This window comes from Notechis scutatus, unplaced genomic scaffold, assembly GCF_049901735.1.
Source record: "Notechis scutatus isolate UNSWTSFEM ecotype Mainland unplaced genomic scaffold, rNotScu1.2 NSCUCTG184, whole genome shotgun sequence".
In the NCBI taxonomy this organism is placed as follows: domain Eukaryota; kingdom Metazoa; phylum Chordata; class Lepidosauria; order Squamata; family Elapidae; genus Notechis; species Notechis scutatus.
This window is the reverse complement of record NW_028263057.1, coordinates 1-21,629: the sequence shown is the minus strand read 5'-3', so window position 1 is coordinate 21,629 and position 21,629 is coordinate 1. Positions and strand designations below refer to the sequence as shown.

The window sequence follows — 21,629 nt, the reverse complement described above, 5'->3', positions numbered from 1 at the left end:
TTCTGGGTGCATCTTCTGCGGCCTTTGACAGAAAAGACGTGCTTGGAAAGGGAACAGCGAAAATAATGATCTTGAAACGGATCTTCCACAAAGAAATGGGGTTCAAAGGCAGCATCTGTTGGCCTTTTTTTGACAGATAACCAAAACTCCAAATACTATGGATGTATTTGAGAGGTCTGTCTTCCCTTACTGGATACGCTGAAAAACTTGTGAGGATCCAGACTTTCCCTTCAATGGATCCTGGCAATTGCATAAGTGCTTCATGGAAAGAAATAATTCTGTTCCAGATGGAAAAAAATTCTATGAAGTGAACAAAGACATTGATTTGTCTCCACTTAGAGAGGGCCTCTCTGAGGGGTGCTGTATGTCCAGTTGCTGAGAATCGTTGTGATATAACCACACAAATTCCATTCCTGACAAGCATCGGAGGGAAAGTCCTCATGAAATTCTCTCCCTTTTCTGTGACTGAAGCAAAGAGGCCAATCAGGGTCCATCTGAAATGGAGGAGCAGCTGGACAATTGCTGGGTATTGGAATCCTTCTTTGGGGAGCATCTGGTGGAAAAAAGGGAATCTCCTTTTATCACTCAGAACCTCTGAAGGAATTAGAGCAGTGATCTGAAAAAGTAATGAAGAATGCTGTGTTATAATGTGGTCCAGATCAACCCCAAAATATTAGTTATTGACAAACCCAATTTTGTTTTGATGAATATATAAGAATAGTTTGTTCCTTAGTCATGGTTTAAAATATTTAAGACAGAATATTAACAAGATTGTCTATAAAAATGGAATGTAAAATCATATTAAACAAAAAAAAAAAAAAAATGCAATGTAAATTTCTGTGTCACCCATACAATTCCAACAATTAGATTCAAATTAGCAGATGTTACATAAAATGTCTGGATCTAAGATATAGGGCTGTATTATATGCTATTTTTGAGTACTAAAACCTCTTTCTCAGCTTCTATATCCCAAATTCTTTGTGAAGCAATTTTTCAGCTTCTTCTCTAGATGTACAAGAGCACAACTGCTAACAGAATATGAAATTGACAGTTGTACAATCCAATAAGTGTTTAATTGAAATGTTGTCTGTTTTGGGACTATATGTCTGTTTCATCACTTTAATTTTAACCCAATAATTATATACCCTGAATTTATACAAAGCAGAAATTGTGTAAATTAACAATTATCTATGAGGGCAGGAGCTGAACTCTTTTTATCCATCCCAAAGATACTCTTCTTGGTCTGAATATTTTTTATACATAGACAGGACTATTGCCAACTTGATTCCAATTGGATACGGCAGATATTATTGATATGTGAAAATGAACATGCTAATGGAGGACCTCAAAACAAGGATAGTTTTTCAATAGTAGAATATTCAGTAGAATATCCTCTAGGGATCTTATGGCTCTTCAGGCCTTTAATGGTCAATTTGAAGATGAACATAATAGACTAAAACATCGTTGATATGTTCCCTAATATTCTGAAAAGCTGCTCTTGAATTCTATGAAGATATTGGATCTGTTGTTCATCCCCACCACCCCACTCACCTTACCAGATAGAGAAAAACACACAAACCTGTGGGACTTTGTAGGTGCCTACAAACATTGACATCTGGATGGAGATGTCCCTCGCAGCTGCATCAATCAGAGCCAGGAGGTTCTCCTTCCTCCCACAGCCATAGTTGGGGACATTGGATTCTCCAGTGGAAAGAATGTCCAGTAAGGCATCTGAAGTGCGGAAGGTGCTTCCATAATTGTCATGGATGTTGTAACCAAGTGTGAGATTGTGCAGGAGCTGGGAATTCTTGCTTACCATTTGAATAGCAAAAATTGATATTAGGGTATTTGTTAGATCAGAACTCTTCCTATTGAAAAACAATATCATGTTATTATATTCAATAGCAACAACAAATGTTTTTAAAATATATAATCCTTCACAAACCTACTAAGCCTTAGGCCAACATTGATCCAAATCGAATGATCAATTATGCAAATGAGAGAGGCAACTACAATTGTTTCAGTCACTACTTAAACAAAGGTCATTATTCAAGTGATGAACTCAGGAATGAACTGAGAAAGGAAAATCATCTGGATTTCCTTCAGGTTTTTAAAAAACTCCATCTTTGGATTTTACTCTCTTCCACAGAGTAAGGCAAAAAAGGGAAGCCATGGAAATCAAAATCATTCAGGAAATTAGACAGGTCCTGAGGTACAAAAATAAGTTACATAAGGGGGAGAAGGCGGAGCTTGTCGCTGCGATACAGCTGCAATCTCGGGGCTCCGAGATTGCAGCTGATATCCTCGCCCCTGGTCGGTCCCAATGGACCTAAACCGTCCTGTAGAGACGGTGACAGTAAGCGGCGCGTTCTGTAGATCCCAGGGACATCGCAAGTCCCTGGTTGATCCAGAAGAAGCCCTTTTGCCATCGGCGGAGAGGCAGCCATTAAGCTGCTGAAGCTGGGACAGCTCCGGAAGGACGAGATAGAAAGAGAAGTGTATCGGCTGGTGAGGATCTTTTTTTTTACTTGGGACTTAAGGACACCCTAGAATGAGAAGAAACCTGTAAAATTCTTGACCAAATTTAGCTTAGCGGCAATTTCTTTTTAAAGAATGTCAAAGTGAGGCTTGGCTTTTTATTTTTACTTTTTTTTTTTCTTCACTGAACTTCTATTGTGACTTAGTTAATCAGACTGGTTTTTTCTTTTGTATTTACTTGCTCTCTTCTCTCCTTTTTGACTGCTTATATTTTCTAAAATAGAGGCCCCCTTTAGTACCCTTTTTTAAAATATATATAAATATACATATACATATACATATACATATACATATACATATACATACATACATACATATATATATATATTTCCTTTTAGGCTTTTTTTAGAGGGAAAGAAGGGGGAGTGGTTTTGAGAAATTTTGCAACACTGCCAACTAGAGGCTTGAAAATATTTCATTTGAAGTTGAGAGCTGGGAAAGAAAATTCTTTTCAAGGCCATTGGAAATGATAAGATAGAGGGAAGAGCTCTGGAGGATGTTTATACAGGTGCTCTTTGGGACTTCTATTATCAATTGAATATTTGAAGCTTGGCTTTGAAATTTATGTAGAAGCCAAATAAGAGCCTTGGATAAATAAAAGGCTGTGTGTGCTTTTTATATATATCTTCTATCAATTGTTTTATTCCCCCCCTCCAACCCCACAGTATTTTGTAATATTGGTATATGTATTTTTTATTCTATTTTATTTTTATTTTTTTTAAAGGGGAAGCCTCAGAATATTTGTTTTTTCGCTCTTTTTTTTCATTGGGATGTTTGCCTATTTATCTCTACTCGTGACTTATTTTTATGGCTATTTTTCATTTTTTGAGGCCTTTCAATTGGATTAAGGTGGGAAGAACCTGAAGAACTCTTTTTTTTCTCCTTTTTCTTTGCTTATTATTTTTTAATATTGTTGGGTTTTATTTTGTCTTTTCTTCTCTTCATTTTTAATTTTTACTTTTGATTTACAATTGAGTATCTCACAACTGGATTTTTTTTTTAAACAAATTTTATTAATTTTTAAAAGCATACAAAACATACAAGATAAACATAAAACCTTTTTTCTAAAAATTTCTAAAAATTATTTGAAAGTTTTACAACATTAACACATTTCCTTACAATCACATATTTTCCCTTTATAACTTGCTTTATTTTCTTCTATCTTTCTCTCCATTGTCCTTTTCTAGCCTTTCTCCAAGGTTTTATTAGCTCATTCAAACATAAACACATAAGAACACAAAACATATAAACATTAAAAAAAACATCTTTTCTGAAAGTTGCTTAATCCCGGGTCAAAATTCTTTGTACAGACACCAACTCAAATTCATATTCATTTTATATGCCATTCCATATCTTATTACCATTTTCAATTTTTTATATAACTTCTTCTCTCTCTTAGATTCTCTTAATTTTATTTTATTTATCTCATCTCAATTCAAATCATAGGATTTATTATTCTTTGTTTATCCAGCTATCGATTTATCTTTCTTCTTTAAAAAAAAAAGCTAATTGGAGTATGACGCCTTTACCTCTTTCCCCTACAATTATAATACTTAATATAAAATACCTAACTTACATTGGGATTCTATTTGGTACATTCTAAAATTATACAATATTATCAATACCAATACTAATATATTCATTAATATTCATATTCTTTTATATCATAAACACTTAGCACATTACTTTTCAATTAATTAACATACTTTTGTGGGAGCACCTACTTTCCATAATTATTCCCCCCCACATCACATATTTTAAATCATTATTTCATTAAGGTATTCCTGCTTTTCCTACTTCAAATCTCTCCTTTTAAAAAAAAAATATCCACTGAAATAACACAATCTAATTAATATTGACATTCATTTGTATCTTTCTCTCCAACTCCTTTATATCTTAACCATTTTATCCATTTCAATTAAATAACATGCCTTTTGGGAATACTTATATTTTCCACAATTATTTCCCCCCCCATCATATCTCAAATCCTTATTTCATGAAATGTTCCCCTTTTCTTAAGACAAATTTCACTAAGTTATATTAAACATTTTAACACACTTTAAATTACACATTATTTCCAACTTTCTAAAATTATTTCTAAATACAAATTTAAAAAACAATCTTATGTACCTTTAGAATCCCTTTATCAATAAAGTTTACCCATTATCTCTAAAAAACTCTTGTTTCGTTACATCTTGCTCTCTACTATTGAGGCTTCTCGTCCCCTTTCTCCCTTGCTTATTCTTCTCTCTGTCCTCTTTACCCCTTTGCCTCTCCACCTCCCTTTTTCTCTGCTTTCCTCCTTTCTGTTGTCTTCTAACATAATATCTCTTTTTCATCTTGTTTTTCTCTTTTTTGATTGCTTTTATAGGTCTTAAAGTCTCTTTTTCCTTTTTCTCTTTCTCCTTTCCTTCCCCAGCCAAAGTCACTTGTTCATCAAAAATGGCTTCTTCTTTACCCCAGTCGTCCTGTTGTCCATTCAATTTTACATAAGTATAGACCGCCATTTCTAAATACTGAAAAAGAGTATCGAAAACGTCCTTCCCTTCTTGCTTTTCTTTTTCATATTTTTGATATAAAAGTTTCAATCTGTCCACAAGTAATGCCATTATAAAGAGAAAAAGTTTTCCCAGGCAACCACCCAAGTGCTTTTAATCAGAGATAATTCTCAAAAGTGGTAAAATCACCAAGCAATCCAAGTAGGTTAATTCTTTTAAGCACTTTCTCCTTCACTTTCTCTTTCTGGGATTGGAGTTTGATCACAAAGTTCCATTTAATATATATCTTTCAGAAGCCTTGTTAGTATTTATAGCTCTTTAAAAATCCAGGCAGTCTTCTCCTTATTTTCAAATTCTAAGCCAATTTTTCCCTCTCCCTTCCCACTCACAGCAAAAAAAAAAATTTTTTAAGTCTTTTTTTAAAAAAAAATCATTCAGAAATCCTTATCTCTTCAGTATTTAATTACCTAGATTTTCAGATTTCTCTTGTTATTCCATCCGCTGTCACGTTAGGAAGGAGAGTGAAGGGGAAAAAAAAAACTTTCCCTTTTAGAATTCTGTGCGCCGCTTGTAACTCTCTCTGGAAACAATGTATCAACTTCTCTGTAGCAATTTTCAAGCCCCAGGAAACTTTCTTATCCCTTGACAACTTTATCTCGGTCCAGAAACAACTCTCACGATTTCCCCGATTTTCTTCCTCCTGCACAATCTTATCCATTTGCAGGTTTCTTCATGGTGGCCATTGCTGACCGCCGCTCCTCCGCCTCGGGAAAAGGGGGTTTTGCTGGCTGGGGAGGGGGTCTGCAACACCCCCTACCCCCTTTCCAGATCCCCCCTGTCTTCAGCTGCCCCTGCAGGGCAGCTATATCCCCCAGATCCAAACGGATCGGGGGAACCTTGGCAGTGAGCTCGGCAGGGATCACGCTGGATCGCAAATCCCTGCCGCTGCCGAAGCCTTGCAAACCAGAAGCTCACTCACAACTGGATTAAGGTCTTGAAGAACCTGAAGAATTTTCTTCTTTTTAACTTTGGGCTTTTTACTTTTTACTGGCTTGTTTTTTCTTTTCTTTTTTTGTGTTTTCCTCTTTCCTAATTGGATTACAATTGGTTACCTTATTAATTGGATTAAAAGAACTGGAAGACTCTGAGCTACGGAAATGAGTAAGAAAATTCTACCTTCGGGCATCTCAACTTCTGCTCCTGTTTCCCCATCATCTGGAGGACGACTTCTAACAATGGCGAAGCAAGATAAAGCACAAGTGGATTTAACGATGGTTATGCAAGGAATACAAGAACGTAAAGAACAAAGAATGGAGAGTATTGACCAAAGAATTGGGAAGATCGATGAAAAATTTGAAAATGTTCAACAAATAATGGTGAAACATGATGAGAGAATCCAAAAAATAGAAGAGAAAGACAAGCAAAGAGATGACACAATTGGAAATATTTATAGTAGATTAACAACGGTTGAACAAGAAAAAAGTGGGATGTTGAAGTGGGAGATGGACAGATCAGAATTCTATCTTAGATTCCAAAATATTGAGGAAGAAAAAGGACAAAACTTGGCTGCAGTAATGATTGAAATTTTGGCTGGAGCCTTGGAAATAACAGAGGAAAAGATGATGGATGGAGTAGATGAGATATATCGGGTTTTCACAAGATATGCGATGAGGAACCAATTACCAAGAGAGGTCCATGTTAGATTAACCAAAAAATCTATTAAAACCCAAATATTACAAGCTGCAAGAGAGAAGGTGTTGAAATATAAAGACAAAGAGATTGTGGTCTTAAAACAAGTACCTAGAAAAGTGAGAGAGATCAGAAGAGAATATCAATTTTTGACCAAAATGCTACTGAAAAAAGAGATGAACTACAGATGGCTGATCCCAGAAGGATTAATGTTTACATGGCAAGAACAGAGACATAGAATTGATTCAATTGAGAAAGCAGAAACATTTTACAAGGAATTTTTCGAAAGAAGAGAAATGGAGATAGAAAATGAGAACATTTTAACTGAATTTGAAGAGGACCAAATAGGAATTGGAAAAGAAGAAGGCGCAATAGGTGGACAAGTGGAGACCAAAGAACAACGTGAAGTAAGATCCACGAGAGCTGTTAGACCTAAATATAAAGCATAACCATGGAGGAAAAAAAACTGATTTCTATGAATATAAATGGACTGAATTCAGCTACCAAAAGAAGAAAAACTTTTCACAAATTAGAGAAGTTAAAATTTGATATAACTTGCTTACAAGAAGTACACATTAAAAAACAATACGAACAATTACTGGCACGACCAAAATTAGGGAAAATATTTACTTCTCTGACTCAATGTAAGAAAAGAGGAGTGGTCTTGTACATCAAAGAAACCATTCCAGCAAAACTGATTTATACTGATGAAGACGGAAGAGTATTAATGGTTGAAATAGTTGATAATAATATAAAAACACTCCTGATTGCAATTTATGCCCTGAATGATAAACAAGAAGAATTTTACAAAAAATTACATATGAAAATAATTGGACTGGACTATGCTAATATACTTATGATGGGAGATTTCAATGGAATTGTAGACAATAAACTGGACTATACAGCAAAAGCAACACGACAAAATAGGAAGACTCTCCCTAAATCTTTTTTTAAAATGACAGATGAATTAAATTTAAAAGATATATGGAGAGAAAGAAATGCTAAAATTCAACAATATACTTTTTATTCAAATAGACATTTATCATGGTCCAGAATAGATATGATTTGGACATCAACAGAATTATTATCCAATATGCAAGAAATAAATATTGAAACAAGTACATGGGCAGACCATAATCCAATGACAATTAAATGGAAAGGACAAAAAAGAAGATCGAGATGGACATTAAACAATACTATTTTAAAGGAAAAAGACTTCACACAATGGATGGAAAAAGAATTGGCCTTCTTCTTTAATGAAAATAAAAAAGAAGATACTTCAATACAGAATGTTTGGGATACAATGAAGGCATATGCGAGAGGATTAATAATAGACTATACAAAGAAAAAGAACATTAGGAAGAGGCAAACCATCAAAGCTCTAGAAGATGACTACAAAAACTTGGAAAAAGAATTACAGAAAATGCCACAGAAAAAAGACATTAAACTTAAAATAGACATAACTAAACATAAAATGGGTCAGGTAGAGAAAGAAGAACTGGCACAAAAAATTAGAAGTGCTAAACAGAACTATTTTGAAGATGCAAATAGGCCAAGTAGATGGTTAGCATATAAACTGAGAAAGGAGAAAGAATCAAGGAAAATACTACAGTTAATAGATGATCAAGGCCAAATGTGCTATGGTAATAAGGAGAAAAGGGCAATTATCCGAGACTTTTATGGACAATTATATAAACAGGAGGATCTTGATGAGGAAAAAATTAAACAGTATTTACAAAATGCTAACCTACCTAAGATACCCGAAGAGACTGAAAAAATGTTAGAAAGTACTATAACAATGATGGAATTAACTGAAGCATTCAACAGACAGAATAATGGAAAAGCACCAGGTCCAGATGGGCTTCCGGCAGAATTTTATAAAACACTACAAGAATCATTGAGCATTCCACTGCTAGAAGTCATGAATGAAGTTATGTTAAATAAGAAAATACCTAAAACATGGTCAGAAGCTTATATTACACTTATTCCAAAAGAAGGGGCCGACCTATTACAAATTAAGAACTATAGACCTATTTCTTTATTGAATGCGGATTATAAAATCTTTGCGTCAATTTTGGCAGAAAGGCTTAAAAAATACTTAAATAGTTTTATTCATCCTGATCAGAATGGATTTTGACCAAAGAGACAAATTAAAGATAACATGAGGGTAATTTTGGACACTTTGGAATACTATGAGGCGCATCCTGAAAAACAAATGGCTTTGATATTCCTAGATGCCCAAAAGGCATTTGATAATGTGAACTGGAGATTTATGTTACTATTACTGGAACAGATGGGCTTTGCTAGAAAGTTTATTCAAGCAATAGAAGCCACATATTATAAGCAAATGGCAAAAGTAATGATAGAAGGAGAATTTACAGACTCTATTAATATAAGAAAAGGCACAAGACAAGGATGTCCATTATCACCTTTGTTATTTGTATTGACTCTGGAAGTGTTGAATAGAAATATTAGAGAGGATCAAAATATAAAATGAATGAAAGTCAAAAAGGAGGAATTTAAATTGCAAGCTTTTGCGAATGACTTGGTTTTTATTTTGGAAGATCCTCTAGAGACAGCTCTAAAACTATTGGAAAAGATAGAGACGTACGGTGAGATGGCTGGTTTGAAAATAAATAAAGATAAAACAAAGATTCTGACAAAGAACATGTTATTAAGACAAAGAGAAGAACTGGCAGATCTATTGAAAATTCAAGTTACGAACAAGGTTAAATATTTGGGGATACATTTGACGCCAAGATGTACTACATTGAAAGAGAATAACTATATTAAACTTAAACAGCAGATAGCATCTGGTTTGAAGAAATGGGAAAACCTACAACTGTCATTGATAGGTAGAATTTCAACAATCAAGATGAATATTTTACCCAGAATTTTATATTTGTTCCAAACAATACCAATTAGGCTTGGCAAAGATTATTTTGAAGAATTAAATAAAATTGTGTTGAAGTATATATGGCAAGGTAAGAAAGCGAGAATAAAATTAAAACTTTTACAAGATGCTAGAACTAGAGGAGGATTTGGCCTTCCTAATTGGGAGTTGTACTACCAAGCTGCAAATTTAATGTGGGCTAAAGAATGGATAACATTAAGAAAGACTAGATTGTTGATATTAGAAGGACATGATTTATTACTGGGCTGGCATGCTTTTCTGTGGTATAAGGTAACTAAATCACAGGGCTATTTTAGAAGGCATTATATACGGGAGTCTTTATGGTTGAACTGGGAGAAAATTAAGAGACAATGTTATTTGAAAATCCCAGTTTGGTTATCAACTATTGAAGCTTTTTCTTATCCTATAACGTATAAGAAGGAACAAACAGTTAGATATGGGGAAATATTGGATGAAAAGGGTGAACTTAAAATGATGCAAAATCTAGAAGAACAAGGTATAAAGACGAATTGGTTTTCATATGCGCAAATACACTCAAGGTATCTTAAAGATTCTAAAACAGAGGGATTTTATGATAAACTGACTGACCTAGATAGGATTTTGACAGGTACTGATGAAAAAGTGATCAAAAAATTATATAGTTACTTGCTGGAAATTAAATTAGAGGAAGAACAAGTTAAAGAAACGATGATTGCTTGGGGGAAGAATTTTGGATATGGGATTGATTTAGAGAAATGGCAAAAATTGTGGTCTCAAAATTATAAAATGACAATGTCAACAGCATATAAAGAAAATTTGTATAAGATATTTTACAGGTGGCATTTCCCCGACAAGAATAGCAAGAATGTTCAAGAATAAATCTGAAAAGTGCTGGAAATGTCATCAGATACCTGGCTCATATTACCATATGTGGTGGACTTGTGAGGACGCTAGAAAATATTGGACTAGAATTCGCATATGGTTGGAAAAAATGACAAAGAAACATATAGATTTGAAACCAGAGATTTTTTTATTGGGAATCTTACCTGATACATATAATAAAAATTTGAAGTATTTGATTGTAAATGTATTAACAGTGGCTAGGATTGTATTTGCTAAAAACTGGAAGAGTGAGAAAATACCATCAGAGGAATAAATTATTAAGAAAAAATTGGAATGTGCTGAAATGAGTAGATTGACATTTGAAATTAGAGAACAAGAAGATAAACAATTTGATGAAGTTTGGGATCTTTTTTATCAATGGTTAGATAATACAATATAATAATAGAATATTTAGAAACTTAGGAAATAACGAATATACACTTTTTCTTGGTTTTGATAATATTTCTAGAATATTTTATTAAGATAGATTTGGTATGATTTTATGAATTGTTATAAAATAAATTAATTAAATTATAGTTACCTCGTTTAAGCATAAATTAGTAAAATTATAGTCAAAGGATTGTTTAATAATGATATTAGGATATATAATTATTGATTGATAATATGAGTTATTATGTAATATAATTATTATGATGACTATGAAATAGATGCACAAAAACGAGTGGTAAACCAACCGATACACTGTCCGCAAATTTATGAAGAATGATGATGTTTTTATGTTATGTCTTATGTTATGTTTTATGTGTTTTTGTTTGTTGTTAAAATCAATAAAACTTTTACCAAAAAAAAAATAAGTGACATAAGAAGAAAAGGAGAGTGTTAGAATTGCACATGGAGGGAGTGCAACTCCATCACCCCGCATGACTTACGAAGAAGAAGGTATAGGAGGGCTGTTGAAAGGCCACATTATAGGCGACACATATATTTCAGATTTGACCACACCAATGAGATGGTCCCCAGGCCTGTAAAAGCTCCATGGATTGTAGCCATCCTGGTGCTCCAAACTCAATGGGCATTTCCTTCTCAGCTTCCCACAGACTGATGGGGACACCAGCAGCAGCAGAAGCAGAAGCAGGAGGTCCATCATTCATGGCATTAATCAATCCACTTCCTGTTTCTAACACAAACAACAGGAACAGTTGGAAAAATTCAAAGACTCTGAGAAGTGCCAGTGGCTTTCCTGATCTAAACAGAGAACCACTCAGTTTCATCTGCAAAGGAGAGAAAGGTGCAATCAAGAGCAGAGCCTGTACCTGTCCCAAAACTTGGTCCCAGAGAGCTTCACCCAAGGAATTTATGCTTTTCTGATATAAGATCCTTTGCATGTGGCTTCAATCTGATGTCTACATCGAAGTCTAAAACTGGAGATATAGCATCACAGGTCTCAAAGGCCCAGATGGTCATAATTACAGTGAGAAGCAACTTCTCCTCTTGGGATCCTGAACTTTTTCTGGGCTCCATCTGCAGAGGAGAGGCTGGAATAAACCATGTTAGTAAAAATTACAGATATACCGCTGGGGTCACTGTTTTGTTGTGGTTGTGGTCCTTCCTCCCAGTCAGGGCAAGTCCAGAAAGTGATGCTGGGGAAGAGAATTCAGCACCCAGGAAATTGACTTCTGCTGTCCTTCAACATGGCCTCTTGTCTCCAGAGATTGCTGGGGAAGGTCACCCAGAGCTATGGAGTTTGGTGCCGCTTCTAAGTTAATGCCATTTAACTGTAGTGTTGCCTGTCTTCTAATGACAATCGGCACCCTTGAACTCTGCCCAAGGTTAAGAGTAGGCCCTGTTTGGAATTCTGTTTTATGTCATAATCCCATATATTGATCTTAATTGCAGCCGGTTTTAAAATTGCTTGTACCTGAAATGAAATTTAATTTCCCATCTTTTCTAGCAATATTAATTTTGAGATTAAAGCTCATTAAGAAGCAGGAAAGTGACAACTTGTGGACTAGATCATTGGGTAAATAGGGAGAAAATTATAGAATGGATGGAATTTTTATTTTTATTTTCTTGTCATTCCTGTGTTATCTTACCATGTTCCTATAATACACCAAGATTCTTTTTATTTTGATTTTTCTTAGTTTTTAAATAAAGAATGGACTGTAAGTTCTGCAGGTGCTATCTATCCATTCCTTTCTTCTTCTTTCTTTCTTTCTCTCTTTCTCTCTTTCTTTCTTTCTTTCTTTCTTTCTTTCTTTCTTTCTTTCTTTCTTTCTTTCTTTCTTTCTTTCTTTCTTTCTTTCTTTCTTTTTCTTTCTTTCTTTCTTTCTTTCTTTCTTTCTTTCTTTCTTTCTTTCTTTCTTTCTTTCTTTCTTTCTTTCTTTCTTTCTTTCTTTCTTTCTTTCTATCTATCTACCTACCTACCTACCTACCTACCTACCTACCTACCGTGTTTCTCACAAAATAAGGCCAGGCCTTTTTTTTTTGACCCCCGAATAAATGGCTAGTCCGTCTTTTTGGGGTGACTCCCCCACCTAGAGGGGCCCATATGCACGTACCTCTCCAAGAGGCTGTTTCTATCGGCTGACAAAAGCTCTCCCGAAGGCAGAGTCCCCAGCCGCTTCAGGAGCGAGTCATGGCTGCCCATGTCCCCTTGCCATTAGGCAGTGTCTTCGGGCAATGGAAGCTCCCCAAGGGCAGTCACCAGCCACTTCGATTGGCCGGTAGAAGCGGTCTCGGGGCAAGCGCCACGCGCACACCCCTCGCCGGGATGCCGCTTTATCAGCCAATCCAAGTGGCCGGTGACTGCCCTTGGGGAGCTTCCATCGCCTGAGAGACACTGCCTAAAGGCGAGGGACACGGGCAGCCACGCCTCATCCCGACTGGGGACTCTGCCTTTGGGGGAGCTTCTATCGGTTGATGTTCTGTCGGTAGATCAGGGTATTCTAGCCTAGGCTACCTGCAGGGCACTCCTAAAGGCAAGTTTTCTCCCCACCCACCACCGCCCTTCCCCCATTTCTCTTCACCTCGTGTAGTTCTAACGAACGATGTGAGAAATGGCGGGGAAACGCATAACCCTAAATTTTGGAGTGGGGCTTAATTTCACCTCATGCCTAGAAATCATGCTGGGCCTATTGGTGGAGGCCCTATTGTTGGAGAAACACGGTATCTATCTATCTATCTATCTATCTATCTATCTATCTATCTATCTATCTATCTATCTATCATCTATATATTTATTTATCCATCCATATCTATCTCTATCTATCTCTATCTATTATCTATCTATATCTACCCATCCATCCAAATCTCTCTCTCTCTCTCTCTCTCTCTCTCTCTCTCTCTCCATCTCTATCTATCTATATCATCTATCTATATCTACCCACCCATCCCTATCTGTCTGTCTGTCTGTCTACCTACCTATCTATCTATCTATCTATCATCTATCTATTATCTATCTATCTATCTATCTATCTATCTATCTATCTATCTATCTATCTATCTATCTATCTATCTATCTATCTATCTCTCTATCTCTATCTCTATCTCTATCTCTATCTCTATCTCTATTTATCCATCCAGATCTGTCTCTATCTATCTATCTCTATCATCTATCTATATCTACCCTACCTATCCCTATCTGTCTGTCTGTCTGTCTATCTATCTATCTATCTATCTATCTATCTATCTATCTATCTATCTATCTATCATCTATCATCTATCTATCTATCTATCTATCTATCTATCTATCTATCTATCTCTCTATCTCTCTATATCTATTTAATCAACCATATCTATCTCTATCTATCCATCTCTATCTATCAACTATCTCTATCTACCCATCCATATCTATCTATCTATCTATCTATCTATCTATCTATCTATCTATCTATCTATCTATCTATCATCTATCATCTATCTATCTATCTATCTATCTATCTATCATCTATCTATCTATCTATCTATCTATCTATCTATCATCTATCATCTATCATCTATCTCTCACTATCTATCTATCTATCTATCTATCTATCTATCTATCTATCTATCTATCTATCTATCTATCTATCTCTATATCTATTTAATCAACCATATCTATCTCTATCTATCCATCTCTATCTATCAACTATCTCTATCTACCCATCCATATCTATCTATCTATCTATCTATCTATCTATCTATCTATCTATCTATCTATCTATCTATCTATCTATCTATCTATCTATCTACCTACCTACCTACCTACCTACCTACCTACCTACCTATCTATCTATCTATCTATCTATCTATCTATCTATCTATCTATCTATCTATCTATCTATCTATCTATCTATCTATCTATCTATCTGTGATGCCCACAATGTGGTGGATGGTGCAACCTGATTTATAGCGACAGGATTTCTGGAGATCTGGTGGCTCTTCCTCTGTTGTGGGGATCTTCTATTTGGGGGGACCCCTCTGACCTTCCCAATTTCTGGGGCTGGGACTTTCTATCCCAAAAAGGTGCTGTTGGAACTCCTTTGTTCCTGGTTTATTGGCATCTGTTGTTCAGGGAGGATGTTTCTTCACTGGGAGAGACATTAATATGGACTTCTTGGCCCAGAAGGGGAACTGGGGGGCTGAGTGGGAGGGGAACTGAAGGGACAGGCAGGCCCACCCTGGCAGGGAGGAGCAGAGGAAGGCCCGTATCCCAGGTCCACCGCTTGGAAGTTCTCCCCCTGAACCTCCCTCAGATTCTGCTCTCAGGGCCTGCAGACCAGATCCTGGGTGGCTCCGGGTTCAAGCTGTGGCTTTTCAGGGCCAGGTTGATGTGCAATGAGACTCTCTTCTCCTCCAGGAGGTTCCCAGCCATGTCTGACCGAAGCCGGGTGAGGCCCAGAGGGGAGGAAGCCCACCCCAACTTCTGGGTTTGTCCCAGGGAGACCCCAGAGGAGGGAGGAGGGGGCTATGGTCATCCAGGGTTTCTCACCAGGCCTTGAGGAGGCTCCATGTGGACCTCTGGCTTCTCTCAGGGGGCTGCGAGGACCCCGGCCTGGTCAAGCATGTTGTGTGAATGGGGTCCTCGCCAGAAGAAAAGGGTCCCCAATACAGGTAGTCCTCAACTTATGACCACAACTGAGCCCAACATTTCTGTTGTTAAGTGAGACATCCATCAAGTGAGTTTTGCCCCATTTGATGGGCTTTCTTGCCACAGTCATTAAATGAATCATTGCAGTTGATAAGTTAAGAACCGGTCATTAAGTGAATTTGGCTTCCCGTTGACTTTGCTTGTCAGAAGGTTGTAAAATGGGATCACAATGGCCCTGGGACGTTGGTGCCATTATAAACATGAAACTGTGGCCAAGCACCTGAATTCTGATCCCTGCATTTGATGTGCGGCTTTGCTCCGCATTTGGAAGGCTGCCCACTGGGTGGTGAATGCATCCAAGAAAGACACCAGCGCAGGTTCTATCTTGGATGAGCTGCCCCCGATCACAAAGTTCGGGAACTCTTTTGTTAAAAAACACACGGTGATACGTCACAAGCAGTGAATTCTATCAATCATTAAGTTACAGCTGAGAAGGAATATTAGTGCACACATAGTAACATCCAATTACAGTGCATGGTCAGTGTAGAAAGGTACAAGAGTAACAAATCAGCGCCTGCATTACAGTTATTCGCCCATGATGATGTGTTTGTTGATTGATGATCTCTGTTCCTGGTATGCTTTCAGCCTACGTGAGCCTAGAGGCCTTGGCGCCTGGTATGTACCAAAACTATAGAAACTAATTTATTACTGCATCTCCTCTGTTTTGTAGTTTTATAGAAAGAAATTTCTTCTGGATCTTCGTCCTGCCTATACAAAACTCGTGCGGCGCACGCATTAGAGTATGTCTTCTAGGGTATGACTTTGTACAAAGGTTCCCTTTTCCCAGAGGCATTAGCCTGTGCAATGGCGCTTTTCAGCCTTTTCAAGGATAGACTATTGGAGATAGTCGCGAATAAAATTGGTATTACACATGGAAGAATAACACATCCTAAAGCAATCAGCACCTATGAGAGCTACTATAGCTTGTAATCCTGTTAGTTTTGGGAACCAGGAACTAAAAATATTTTAAGATCAATACCACCTTGCCATACTTGATTAGGATTATAGGTTAATTGGGTATGCATCTCAGTTATTTAAATTGTGCTACTACTTTGCCAACTTTATCCAATTTGAAAGACAACAATTAAACCCTGATTGACCTACCACACCCCTCTCCTTCTTTGGCTGGTTTGTAATCTAAAGCTAAGTGATTTTGGTAAGCAGCTGTGCGCCATTTGTCTGTGGCAGTTGCTAGAGTGTTTAGAGCTTTGTCTATTCGTTGGCCAGCTAAATCTAAAACAGCTTGTAAGCGAATAATTCTATTAATCATATATATGGGGTTTACCTGTACCCCCAGGACCCGTCTTGGGCCCAAGTAGCCATGCCAAGGTGCAGGCGATTCTTTCTGAGCTCCAGGCATCCCCTGTATCTTCTGATTGACAGGAGAAGCCTGCAAGGCGATGCTCGGTGTTTCTTTTTCCTCGGGATAATGTATCATACACAGGGATGCCTAGTTCTTGCTTAATGGAGATCGGGAGGAGGAAAGGAAGGTCTTATCCACCCCAATGCACATGACCACTTGCCAATCTGCAGGAAGGGGCCGGATAGGCTGGGTTACCACAAATCCAATACATGTTATTTGGGGCTGTCCAAATTTGGGAAGATGTTGTGTCATTGCATTGAGATAGGAGAGGAGGTGTTGAACTTAACGGAGTGTGGTGGTAGCATTGTCAGGTGCTGTCACAACCAGTCTGGTAGGAGTTATCATCCCTACTGTACCTAAGCAAGGAGTGTCCTACAGGTGGACCCATTTCGGAAAAAGCAGTTTCTACCAATTAAGTTGGTGGTAATTGTCCAGATAAGTGGATCGGAAACTGTTCTGCTGTTATGTTTCCTACAGAAGACATGTTGTTGTTTCAGTGATGGTGAGGCTTCCAAGGGCTTGCCATGGCCATTATTCTCCTGTGGTGGTTCCCCCACAGACTAAAACAATTAGTTAGTACAAGAAGGTTGTTTTACCTGCAATTTTCTACCATATCCATGAACAAGTTTTTGCAATTACACTGGTATCCCGGGGGCTTTTCTAATTTCCTTAAGTTATATATACCGACCAACCCAATGATGTTTCCTTACCTTCATATATCACTTCGGTTTTTATGGTAATGTAAGTGTTTGGATCCGATCCTGTGCCATCAATCCCTATACCATAAGTATCCAAGGCAGGGTGTTGTCTGGAGATGGTGATTTCTACCTTGTGTCTGTGGTAGACCCTGATATTTGTTTGAAATGTGACAAATGATTTGCAGCCCAAGTACCTCCCCAGTATAAACACAGACACAAGACCAACCTGAGCACTCGATGGAACCTCCACAGGGACCCATTGATTTGGGGTTCCCTATGGCTTCCCAGTTGATGGGTGTAGGACACAAATATTTATGATTGTGAGCGTATGTTCTTTTCCAGTCAACCGACCATGAATGTAACTTCCCCCTGGTTTTCAAGAACAAGCAATACAAACATCAAAGAGTTAAAACAATTGGGTTAGTACCGTCCCACTTGAAACACGGTGTGGTGTGGTTTTAGGTAATAAAGTTTTCCCTCCCCTCAGGATCAGATCTGCCGAGAGGTTCTTGGAAGTCCACGCCCATAAGGTAGCGTTGAGATGAACAGCTTCCGTCTTGGGATCGTAGCAAATGGTTTTGAGTTCATCTTTTGGAGTTTTCCGGTAGGAAGGCACTTCTCACGGTTGTTGGGTATGGTAGATGAGAGTTAATTGAATGAAGCCTGCTTGTGTGGTTTGAAAGGCAGGGGAGTTCAAAAGTGTTGATCTGGAAAGAAGCATTGCTGGAGATACGGAGCCATGGCACGAGGTGTCGACCATCTGGCAGAGATGGGTGGAAATGTCCCCAGATGTGGTTGCAGGTCAGCAGGGGGGAGGGGTGCCTGGCGTGAAGGGTCACTCGAGATGGAATGGAACCTTGGGCATGTGCAGCAGAAGGAGGAAGAGGGTCGGCAAGGCCCCAACAGGGCAGTCATGTTGATATGTCTACTGGGTGTGATGGATTTTTCTACTTTGGGGTGGTATGGTCACAGCGTGTCGTCCAGGGCCCCCACAGGACACGATCTGGAGCCTGGATAGCCTGGTAGCCTGACCCCGGTGGGGGAGCCAGCAGGGGCCTTTCCAGTAGGGTCTGGCAGTTGATGAAATATACCTGTGGTTTGGGAGAATCAGGGGGAAGGGGGAGGAAAAATGTCGCTCCGCTGCCGTCCCCCCGCAGGGTGCCACAGAGATTTGAGAGTTGAGAGTATAAGGGCAAGATTAAAGAGTGTCTTGCATCGCTTGGGAGGCTAGGGGGTTCTTTTCCCCTTTGATCAAATGTCGTTTCTAACACTGTTTTTAGTGTTAAGTTAGCTCTCTCTACTGGGAGCTTGTCCTGACTATTAAAGGGATCCCAAATTTGTAGGTAATTTGCCATAGTGCAAAATTCTGACATAGCTGTGCTAGTGTGCAGGACCATTATCCTGTTTATTTCATTTGGGGCGTCTAGCGATGCAAAAGTGCGAAGATACAATGATTGATGACATGTTTGGAGGCTTCTCCTCTTTGCGGGATCACCATTATGAACCCTGAATAAGTATCCAATTGTGACATGCCAGATTCTTCCAGAAACAAATGGAGGAAACTGATAGATCCATCTGCCTGTTGCCGGAGCTTTTCCTTGTGATTTACCTAAGGGAATGAGATAGGCTTGTTGACTACAGGTGGGGCATTGCTGTCTAATGGCTGAAGCTTGACCATGATGAGGTTGAAATATTCGTGAGCTTTGGTGTTTTGGTGGAAATAGAATGGCTCTCCCAAGGAGTCAATGTGTGTGATGTCATGACCCCTGCAGCTGCTTGATCAAACCATCATTGCCTTCCTGGAGGATTCCTGGGAAGGGTTGAGTAGCTCTGAATGTATGCTACAAAAATGGTGCTGGCTGTGCAATGAGTGTTGCAATTGTAACAAAAAGAGAGAGGTTTTTATCCCAATAGCGGGGGAGAGGTAAGAGTCATGAATAGTAGAGACTATTTGAAGGTAACATATAGGCTATCCTAGGATTAAATTAGAGGGGGTTCGCCCTTAAATTCTGGAGACTAATATGGTTGCAGCAAGTTCAGCCCTTTGTGGTTGATGTCTGCCCAGGAGTGGTTTTTAGTGTGCCACACACCCATTCCTTTGCCAAAAAGCATGCTCCTCTTTCCCCTGCCATCCAGCAAATATAGTGGGCGTTGACCAAGGTCCTTTGTGATGGGAGAGGGAGAAAAGAAAATGGGTATAGTCGAATGATTTGAAAAGCATTGGATCCAGCGGTGGGTGGCAGGGGAAACTGGTCCAGGCCCCAGTCGGCTAAGGCAAGCCAATTTCCCTGGTTTTGGAATAAATTCGCATATTTGTGGTGAGAAAAAGGGATATAAAGTGTGAAGACATCTATTCCCATAAGTAATTTTGCATGGCTCCTACCTTTTATGATCAATTGAGCCAATTGAGCTGATTTGGGAGAAGTGATGAAACATCATTAGCGTTGGGAAAGATGGATCCACTCTATGATGTGGGTTTTGGTCTTTTGAGTTACTGCCTGCGGTCATAAGCCTCGGGGTGGTTAAGGCCACATCTAGAGGTATTAGCAGCAGCTCTACTACCCATACCTTTTTGGATATTTTCTTCTATTTGGATTTATTGCTTGAAGCTGAGGTAGCACAGGATATTATATCAACAGAGCTTTCCCCCCCAAGTAAGGGGCTTCCAAACAATGAGAAAGAATATCGATGGTTAAAGACAAGGAAAATTGAATGATTTATGGTACTTAGATATTTACTGAGATTGAACTAGAGTGGGTTGAAGAGTAGAGACAAAGGGAAGTGAAGGATAGGCAGTAGTTGAAAAGCATTTCACCAAGCCAGATATCGATATAGATTTAGTACCAATTAATCAATCTATGTGTTCTCTGGAAGGCCAGCCCCACTGGGGAATTCGCCCTCCCATTCTTTCCCTTGCTTGCTCTTGTTTACTTTCAAACCTTATAGTCCGGGGAGGAAGCCCCCTTCCCGGGCAGATGAAACTGCAGAATCCTCTTGCAATCCTCATTTACTTTTCAACAGCCAGTTTTTAACAGAAGCTCTTCAGGACTTCTTCATTGAATTGCCTCTGAATGGCCTTCTGGAAGTTCCTCTACAAACTCCAGCATAAAATGAAGTGTTGTTAATGAAACCTCGACATGCAGTGCCTGGATGCACATTGTGGCCCGCAGCTTGTTTTTAAATCCTGATTAATTTCATGGGTAAGGGTTCAGATCTAGGCTTTCATATTTCTGGCTCCATCCCTGTATATTCAACAGGACACAGAGAGAGAGCTCCTCCAGGGTAGAGAGAGCCACTCCTGCTTGCCTGATCCCGTTCCCATGGTGTTTGATCCTCCAGCTGAACCTTTTGGTTAGGAGGATTTGCATGGGTTTAGGAGCTGTGGGGAGAGCTTCCTAACAGAGCGTCCTTTATTTTTGGTTTCAGCTGTATAGGGAGAGGGACCTGGGGAGCTTTGGTCCAGTGCTAAACCATGGATTTTAAACATTCCAGGACTATTCATGTGGTCAGAATATTTTGGCAGAGCCCTGGGGTTATCGTAAAATAATCACTTAAACGTTGCCATGTGGAGACTTTCAATGACTCCCTTTCTCCGGATAAGCTGGATATTGTGTGTAGTATGAAGTCAAAGGTGACGATAAGGTCCTTTTAATTTGGAACGGAGAGCTTTTGCCCTGATTCCTAAGAATACAATTAGGCTCTTAGATTTAGTTCTCCTAATTCCTGCAAATGTGCCTCTGCCTTTTGGAGAACTTTCCGCCCGCGCCGCCACCCTGAAGGAGGATGTCTTCTTTGCAGAAGATTCCTGAGGAGGGATCCGTGACATGAAGCAGGCGTCCCAGAGTTGCAACTAGCTCGTCCCCCCGGCCGGGTGAAGGATAAGCAGTCGAATAAGCGCACCCGTTTCTTTTTAATGGATCACGTCGGGGTCACCAGATGTGGCTTTGCTCCGCACATTTAGGAGAGCTGCCCACTGGGT

General features: G+C 38.7%; 1 protein-coding gene across 1 annotated transcript; it reads right to left on the bottom strand.

The window, feature by feature from the left end:
- Positions 1 to 78: 78 nt before the first annotated feature.
- On the bottom strand, positions 79 to 12,544 carry LOC148128688 (vomeronasal type-2 receptor 26-like; the record flags this gene model as incomplete). Its single annotated transcript, XM_087948528.1, has 3 exons — positions 11,464 to 12,544; positions 1,580 to 1,868; positions 79 to 616 (listed from the first exon to the last, which is right to left on the bottom strand). Coding segments are annotated over exons 1-3 (1,210 nt in total), but the record flags the coding sequence as incomplete, so codon positions are not given.
- Between the last annotated feature and the right edge of the window lie 9,085 nt (positions 12,545 to 21,629).